The sequence below is a fragment of the Sphaeramia orbicularis genome, chromosome 16 (genome assembly GCF_902148855.1).
Source record: "Sphaeramia orbicularis chromosome 16, fSphaOr1.1, whole genome shotgun sequence".
In the NCBI taxonomy this organism is placed as follows: Eukaryota; Metazoa; Chordata; class Actinopteri; order Kurtiformes; family Apogonidae; genus Sphaeramia; species Sphaeramia orbicularis.
The window spans coordinates 31257473-31266972 of record NC_043972.1 but is presented as its reverse complement, the minus strand read 5'-3'; the positions used below and the strand labels follow the sequence as shown (position 1 = coordinate 31266972).

General features: G+C 39.5%; 1 protein-coding gene across 1 annotated transcript; it reads left to right on the top strand.

The window, feature by feature from the left end:
* Positions 1-914: 914 nt before the first annotated feature.
* Positions 915-8857, top strand: LOC115435780 (metalloreductase STEAP4-like). The gene is made up of 9 exons (XM_030158395.1): positions 915-1115; positions 1249-1356; positions 2193-2263; positions 2695-2779; positions 6616-6894; positions 6975-7069; positions 7154-7307; positions 7406-7576; positions 8594-8857. The coding sequence occupies exons 1-9, from the start codon at positions 915-917 to the stop codon at positions 8855-8857; spliced, it is 1428 nt and encodes a 475-aa protein (XP_030014255.1).
* The last annotated feature ends 643 nt before the right edge of the window (positions 8858-9500 follow it).

Genomic DNA, 9500 nt, shown 5'->3' with positions numbered 1-9500 from the left:
GCCAACTCCCCAGGTGCTGTGATCACAGCTGAGACTCTGTTCAGTTCTGATCGCCCTGACCCATATCAACACATACAAAAATTTAAGCACATAATGTACTTCAGTGAATGCCTCCAAGTAAAGGCATGCATTCACATGAACTCATACAGCGGCGCACAAGACACTTACACATGTGCCAACCTTCATTTCTGCTCTGTTGAATCTGCTCATGTCAAAGCCTTGCAGATGTTTTAGCCATGGGGACATGAGCACTAAATTTGCACAAATTCTCTTCTCAGTCGTTTGGGTGGAACAGTGGGTTTTGAAATGATAATGAATCTGTGGGGCAGGATCTCCCACATGGCACCATGTCTGGAATGGAAACAGAAGAAATAGAATAAAGCAGCCCTAGAAAGCAGCATCATCCTTTTTTTTTTTTTTTTTTTGCCAGTATGAGAGTCAAACTCCGGCTGAACTAGATTTAGAACAGTTCACTGTGGTCGCTCTTTCTAAGAGGTCATAAAATGTTAAAAATGTAAATCAGAGGTTAATATTACATCTGCGGAGCGTAGATGGTTTTATAATTCAACCGTTTTACAACTGAGACTCCCGTTGTGTTAATCAATCTCTGAGCAAGAGCAATAATAAAAATATATAAAATCATCGGGTGGGCTCATGACTCACAGTGACAAGTACACAAAGTCATACGGTGTAATGCAGGATTTCACACTCCTGTCCACGTGACTTCAGATATTGATTACAGGTGTAATAAACAAATACACTCTCATCTCCCACACACAAACACAAACATACAAAGGTTAAAAGGTTCACAACTTGTGGGAGAGGCTGTGCACAGGTCAATATCCACAGCTATATAACTGCACAGCAGGCGATCCTTAATACTCAGCTGTGTGTTCATGACGGTGGTGAGTGGAATGACCGAGGAGATGAAGCCAGAGAGTGTGGCACTGCATCATCTGGGCGCTGCAGCTGCCCTTGATCCAGAACTGCTGTGTATCTTTGGAACAGGGGACTTAGGGCGCTCTTTAGGTCAGCGTCTGCTCCAGTCTGGCTACAAGGTGGTGTACGGCAGCCGCAGGCCGCACAGCTGTGGCCCTGTACCTCAGGGAGCTCAGGTACAACACATGGCTACATTACTATGTGTGATCACACTACATTTAGAGCTCATCGCAATGCACCAAAAACGTATGCATATGCCGCTCAAAGATGATCATGTGTCTTAATGTGTTGCATGTGTGTGTTGTGCAGGTGATGAGCCACGCAGCTGCAGCCAGGTCAGCCAGTTTAATCTTTATTTGTGTTCACAGAGAACACTATGACTTCATTGAGATGATGGCACCGCATCTTGAGGGAAAGGTGATGGAGGTTTTGATGTTACTATAATTGAACATTATACTGTAGCTTTAACTTTAAAGTAGCTCAAAACTAATCCCTGACAACTGTAGAAAGATGCAAGAATATATTTCTGATTCTCAGTCAAGGTATTTAGCAGAAATAACTTAATATGAGACAACATTATAGATAATATGAGAAAAATTGGAATCAATTTTCAGTACCTCCATGTTGACATACTGCCCTATAAATTACATTAACATAAGTATACAAGTACTGAATGATTATGTGGATATCAAAAGCTATTTCTATCATTGTTTAAGTCAGTGGAATGTGTAACTACTTGCTTTCTTGACATTTATCAGATTTATGAATACATATTCCTTTAGAGTCATATTCAGATCTTTATTTGTCACAAACATAGTTATTAAAGAAAGAAAGAAAGACAGAAAGAAGGAAAGACAGAAAGACAGAAAGAAAGACAGACAGACAGACAGACAGACAGAAAGAAAGAAAGGAATTACTGCCACAACTCAACCCTCAACTGTGCCAAAAGGCAATTAAACATAAGATATAAGATGCGTTTAGAGATTTTTCTTTGTGCTAAATATACCTACGAGCTATAGGTGCAGTATATGAACACAGTATAGAAATAGAAAATAATCCTACAGAATGAAGCATACAGGTATAAATATGCTGTACAATAATATTTATGATTAGGGGAAGGTTTTTTTTTTTTAGAATTTCACTTTTTTTGGAATCTTATATATTTCATGTATTTGTCAGAATTATTGAGTTCCTTTAATATAACTAGAATTTTGTGTTTTGTTTCCTCTTGTTTGTTACTGTTTGATTACCAGGTTCTGGTAGACCTCAGTAACAACCTGAAGAAAGACATGTACCCAGAGGCAAATGCCGTCTATCTGCAGAGGTAAATATACCCTACATGTAAACAGCTCCCTATGTGATATTACAGTTATAATTTTCAAAATGTTCTCTGGCAAGGAAACTAAAATTGCTCTGTGCTCTTTACATAGGGTAATACTTGTTGTGAAAGAGTGCAAAAACACCACAAGGAGCCCATTTACGCCTGGTATTAAAATGTTATCCGTATCAGAACATGCTGTCCTCATACAGATTCCATTTACCAGGTGTAAATGGGGTCTCGGAGCATAAGACACTCAAACTGTACTCTGAATCAGAAAAATCGTTGTGCTGAAGCTCCCTTGGCAGGATGTCCTGCTGTGTGTCTATTCAACTGAAGTGGAAACATTGATTCTCACCATTTTGTGGCCCTTCCGTTCCTTGTACGTGTGTTTATAGACAGAAACAATAGTATAGTCCTTATTGTGTGTTCTCCAGACTAGTCCCTGGAGCTGAGGTGGTGAAAGGTCTTAACACGCTGTCTGCCTGGGCTTTGCAAAATGGACTTCTGGCAGGAAAACAGGTGAGAGACGAGTGGAAGTAAAGAATTTGCTAAATAAAAGATGTCAGTGGGATCACGTTGTAACAGAGCTGGGAAGCTTTCAAGCCTTAGAGCAGCAGGAGCCAAAAACAAAGGGAAAAAAATGCCAGAATTTGATAGTATGCTCCTTCCTTCAGTAACTCTTTCCTCTCAGTCCAAATCAAAAGACTAATTATAAATATAGAAGAGCTAATGTTTCCATTATAAAAAAAAAAAGAAGCAGGAGAATAACATCCAGGTCCCATCTGATGGATTCCCAATGGTAATTACATCTGTCAGTCACATTTATAGACCCTCCTATCTGTCTGAAAACACTCATGATTAGATGAACTTGGGATGCCATGTAGTCAGAGATGTCAAAAGTTTTCACATTCATTCCTCAGGTAGAAGTATAGATACTATAGTTTAAAAAGACTTCAGTAGAAGTTGAAGTATCAACTCAAGCTTTTTACTCAAGTAAAAGTGTAAAAGTACTGGTTTCAAAACTACATAAAGTATAAAAGTAAATGTAAGGGGAAAAATGCCATTAGGACAAAAGCTTAGGCAGTGCCACAGGGGCCTATAGTGCACTACCTCACCTCCCTAAAAAACACCTTTCTAAAGGCCAAAATGACTAAAATGTTACATTAAAATGTTAATGTTGAAACATTTGGGATGCACTAGTCTACCTGTTTCAGCCTCATATATGCCCATTGAAAATGAACGCATTTTAGTTCAATGCAAATGTATTAAAGAACCATATATGTGTCCTACTGAGCATTAACATGTGTTTCATGCAGCGGAAGATATGATGGTTAGTTGAATATAAGTATTGGAATGGTGCAAGAAGTCAGGTGTGATGGATCACATACAAACCAATAGGGTGTCAGAACGGTATATGTTTATACTTCTCATCCAACCACAAACAAATTCACTCACTCCAGATGGTACGATTTATGTGGATAATTTCTTTTTATTTGAACAATGACAAGCCGGAATGAAAACAAGCCGAAATTAAATATGAGTAACGAGGCTATTTTTAAAATGTAAGGAGTAGAAATTACAGATAATTGCTTGAAAATATAAGGGGTAGAAGTAAAAAGTCGGCTGAAAAATAATTACTCCAGTAAAGTATAGATTACCAAAATTTCTACTTAAGTAAAGTAACAAAGTATTTGTGCTTCATTACTTGACACCTCTGCATGTAGTAGATCCTTCTACAGTACATCCTGAAAGCACAGGTAAGGGGTCATGCAGAAGCAGAAGTCTCATGTCCTCTCAGACCACTGGAATAACAATAGGCTGAGGTCAATTTGGAATTTTTTACCAAGCAACACAAACAAATCTCTAGCAATGTTGATTTAAGGTTGGCTTTAGTGGACTCGTACAAATATAAGGCAACAGGAGGAGAGGGCTTTACCAACTTGATTACCAACTAAGTAGATCATCATATCAGGCAGCGATAACACAAGACAACACAGTAAGTGGATGTCACATTGTGTAATAGGACATCAAGGCTTCTCTGTACTGTACACGGGGCAAAATTCATTGATTATGTTATTGCAGGTTATTGATTTTACCATCTTTCCATAATAGTGCCACAGAAAATGAGGACAGTTCTTGTATAAACATCACAGACAGACAAACAAACACACTTCATGATGTTACTAAGTCAAAAGACCAGTGTTTATTGCGGCTTCCGTTTCACAGCTACAAAGAGAAACACAAACATGCTGGAACCTCTGGAGACCAAACCTGAATCTGCCTCGAATCCTCTTCAACACAAACAACCCCCATACATATACACACACAAACACAGACACACACACACTTATAACACACAGATACCACTGCAGTGCTCCATTTTCTTTGAACACAGGTAGCTCTGAGAGAACAAGTGTAGTGTATCTGAATGTGTGTCTTTAACAGAGACTGTGTAGGTACAGTATACATTCACACGCACATGCTTGTAAGTGTGTGCTATTCCCTGGCCAGCAATTTGATTAGATCCACAGCGGGGCTGGGGCTGTGTCACATTTACATTCAGATGGAGATTTAGTCTGTCGGCCGTCCCCTGCTGTTACTGGTGCAGTAATGTAGGGAGACATGGCTGACTGCCCGGTCCACTTATACACACACCTGGGGGAAAACTGCTCAATCCCACTGACTCCACTATATGCCTGTCAAACTACTCTCTCTCACCAGCACTCCGGCTCCTTCTATCTCTCCGACTCTGTATGATTCACTTTTTCCCCCCCTTACAAACAACTTAATCGTCTTATCACAGCACTGCGAGTGTGGTAAAAAGGGTTAGTCAGCGTCATAAGATCAAGAAATGGGATTACGTATTGAGCTGCATATGTCCTCTTTATCTATTTCTTTTTACATAGATGCACACTTTGAGGGCCTTCATCTGGAAATTACTGAAAGAACACAAGAGGAGAAGAACAACAACAACAACAAAAAAGAAAAAACAAGGCTAATTCTGTAGACATTTCAAGTGTACTCAGCACAGCCATGCACTAGATATTTCAAACAGGGCTGGTGAGTCATCTAACAACAATCTTTGAGTAATTATTAGCAACAGAAAAAGAAAACCTAATTATAATGCAGCAAGAGAAAAATACCCCTATATTTATTGCTTTGAGGCGTTCTGATGGAAAAGAAGGAGTGTTTGTGGAAGTACTGAGTTATTATTGAGATAATATAATTGCAGATGAAGATAAGGCAAGACAAGGCCATTGGCACTTAACTGTAATCTAAACTAAATAGGTATAAATGATCCATTATACAGGCCCTTTTTATGGAGTTAGATACCTGGGTAAAGTCATCTAATTCTTCAATGTCCGGTAATGCTACAATCTAAGGTCATCATCAAGCATCTACTTATCTTATTTATAGTAAGGATTGCTTCATCTGTCAGTTTATCACAAACATCCAGAAAAAAAAAATAAATAAATAAAATCAGCATATTTGGAGATGGAGAGGAAAGAGAAGACAAAAATATAATCTTACAAGTAACTAAACCAAATGTAGTGGAGTCAAAAGTACTATAGAGAGTTACCTCTGAAATGTAGTAGAGTAGAAATAGAAGGATAAAGTTGCTTAGAATGGAAATACACAAGTCCAAGTACCTCTGAATTTTGCATTAGAAGAATATTTAACCCATAAAGACCCAGAGCTACTTTTGTGGCAATTTGCAAATGAATTTTTCTCGACATTTACCTTTCTTAAGTGATTTATTACCATTTATTGAAATGTTATCCTCTTTATTTTCCATTTGTTTAGTAAAAATCAGGTATTTTATTATATTTAATTCACTGATCATGTAGAAGTTTATAAAATTTCAGAGTAAATTCAAAGGTTAGTATATCAGAAACAGAGAAAATGATAGATAAAGTGACTTTTTTGGCAAAATATATCATTAACTGAACATAAATCAAGTGTCTCCATCCACTGTCAATTATCAAACTCCATGGATTTTACCAGTGAATCAGTGTTGTAGAAGATGACAGTGTTTCCACAGCAACTATGACACCTCTGAACGTCTAAAAGGGGTCATATCTAATAACCATGAAAAAATTAAGAAATGTATTTTACACCAATTATTTACATGTATTGATAGAATTAGTGGATCAGAACTTATTAAACATGCTAGATCAGTAGATGATTTTGGTTGCAAGTGACTTAAAAGAACAGATTTCACCTTTGGTACTTGTGCCGTTGGTGTTCATCAACAATAAGACTAACATAATCTATTGCCACATCTATTATTATTGAAAAACAAAAGGACAATACCACACTGCAGTTGAAAAATTAACCCCATTATCTTGCTCCAGGTGTTCCTGTGTGGCAACAGTGCAAAAGCAAAGCATGCGGTTGCAGAGATGGCCACCAAGCTGGGCCTCACTGTTCTGGACAGGGGCTCTCTGTCTGCAGCCAGAGAGCTGGAGGACTTCCCCCTGCAGCTGTTTCCACAGTGGAGGCTGCCGCTATGCGTGGCCCTGGGCCTCACCGCCTTCTTCTACTTCTATCTACTCATTAGAGATGTCCTCTATGCGTACTTTGAAGACGGGAAAGACATCTCCTTCAGGATAATGGTGTCCCTGGCAAACAAGGTAAAGATTCCCCCACTGCTTTATAGTGTTCTGTAGTGGGTATTTCATCTCCACTGTACACTATGGTTTTCATCTTTCAGGTATTTCCCATCGTGTCGCTCATCATGTTATCTCTGTGTTATCTGCCTGGTGTTATAGCTGCCTTCATTCAGCTCTACAGAGGAACCAAGTACAGGTTGGACAGAAATACAGAAAATGTTTGCATTAATCTTTGAAATTATTAATATAAATGAAAACTAATGTATGTAAACTTATCCAGCCGCTTCCCTGATTGGCTTGACCGCTGGATGCTGTGTAGGAAGCAAATAGGCTTGATTGCGCTAGGCTTTGCTCTTCTCCATGCCATCTACACATTCATCATTCCCATCCGTTATGCTGTCAGACACAAACTCATCTCCCGTGTGGTGGATGAGGTATGAAGGACTGTTTCAAACTGTGTGCAGTTGTCTACAGTCCTGGGTTTACATCTGTATTTACTGTCTCCCTTCTCTCTTATCCCTGTTTGCTTTAGATGAAGAACAATAAAACAACACCGTTTAATTTTGATAATACTGAGGCATGGGCCACAGATTCTTTCTATGTGCTGGGCATCCTTGGTTTTTTTCTCTATGTCCTGCTAGGACTAACATCCCTGCCCTCTGTGGGAGGCTCTCTTAGCTGGAGAGAGTTCAACTTTGTTCAGGTCAGTACACAACTTATTACTGTTATGAGTGTAATTTCATTTGCGTGTGTTCACCTTTAAGCCCATAGACATTATCATGTTTATTACTATCATGTGCTCACTATCAGTGAAGTTTTTAGGGTCTACATGATAATCTCTATTTGGAGTGTCCAAGTTCTCATCAGAGTTATTACACTGCCGTACAAGCAATATGTCAACGACACTTATCTCCCCAGAGGCTACTTAACTAACTGCCTACCACAGGCACACATAGTGAAAGCCTGGCTGACTTTGGCCCAGGATTTTAAATGTTAAGTTATTCATTAAATAGAATTATGATACCAGGTATTATCCCCAGCGAGAAAATTGTTAATACAGGTCACGGGTCCATTTGTGTAAAGGTCAGGTCCTTAGGTAGACCTCCGATAGGGAATAGAAGTGGGAAATAGAGGTCTAGGTCAAAATAATCCTTATGATCTTGTGAAAAGAACCATCACAAGCATAAAATATTATTTAACAGTATTGATCTATTGATTTATAACTGTATTTTTCTCAGTTGGGATCGTACCTATAAATATAAGTATATTCATTTAATTCTTCACAGGAGAAGGATTTGCTGTTCTAAAATGGTAAAATAATAGTCCCCATTATCATTATATGAGCACAGTCATTATTGCACCGCATTAATATAAATCTTGCCTGATTGTGCCGTTTGCAGTTTGAAGTTATTGTCAATCGCTGTGGATGAGAACATCAGCTAAATACTAAAACTGTAAATGAAAACACATTTTCCAAGTAATTAACAACAACCGAGCCTCAAAGGCCACTGGTGCTGGAGATCCAATTACCCTGAAATGGCTTATATTTACATCTGTTTCTAGCACTTGAGGAATACAGAAGCAAAGAAACTATCAAGATATGCATCTCTAAATCTCTCAAAAGTAGTACAGAAATGTGTGTTAGAAAAGTTAAGTGTACAGTGGTTGCATGTGGAGAGAAAAATGTGTAACAATAGCTTTTCATGTGTTTTTTCCTCAGTCTAAGCTGGGTCATCTGACGCTGACTATATGCACAGCACATGGCTACATTTACGGGTGGAACAAATTTCTTCGTCCTTCCACCTACAAATGGTACACTCCTCCGGGCTACATGCTCTGTTTGGTGGTGCCTTCTATAGTGCTGGTGCTCAAGATGCTGCTCCTCCTGCCTTGTGTTGACAACACCCTCACTCGAATCCGACAAGGCTGGGAGAGGACCCGGCTGAGGGAGGAGGAGGGTGAGATTAAGGCCACCAACCTCTGACCTTTGACCTCTGAAGGGTTTTACTGAATTTAAAGCTATGTTAAAGGTGGGGTCTGAGATGTTTTTCTGGAGCATTTTTTATTATATTCCTTAAAATCCCCTTCACACCCCGATTACAACTAATTAATTAAATGCTCTGACACAAAAATTAAAAAAATCAGTCACCTGTGGAACAGGTAGGACTGAAAAAATACCATCCAATAATTTTGAGCGCCCACTCGAAATGATTGAATGGTGATATGTCTATCAAACTCAACTGTCATTCACCCCTCCCCCCTTCCCCCCTCTGCACGTACCCCTCTTCGTGTTCCCACAGGCTGGAGCCTTGTACAGGAAGCGTAGCCAGAACCTGGCTACATTAGTTATATTAGGATGGAAAGTTCACCTGCAAACTGTTTTGTCACTAACATAAACCACTAGGAAATGTAACATTAGTCACATAGGTGCATAGGAACTGGGACTGTTCTGTAAGAGCGGGGGTGTTAGAGGAAACTGAATGAGGTATGCATGGATACGCGAGCCGGAGGCTCAGCCAGGGCCGTAGTCGGGGTAGGAGCCTGAGGCGTACGGGACCGAAGCAGGAAACGGAGCCTCAGCCAGTGTCGGAGACAGTTCGGCCAGACTGGACCGTAGACGGCGTCAG

Excerpts from the sequence above, each read along its gene's own strand:
- LOC115435780 (XM_030158395.1), top strand. The coding sequence starts at position 915 with ATGACCGAGGAGATGAAGCCAGAGAGTGTGGCACTGCATCATCTGGGC. Across the intron at positions 2,780-6,615 it reads GACTTCTGGCAGGAAAACAG|GTGTTCCTGTGTGGCAACAG; the intron begins GTGAGAGACGAG and ends ATCTTGCTCCAG. Across the intron at positions 7,577-8,593 it reads GAGAGTTCAACTTTGTTCAG|TCTAAGCTGGGTCATCTGAC; the intron begins GTCAGTACACAA and ends TTTTTTCCTCAG.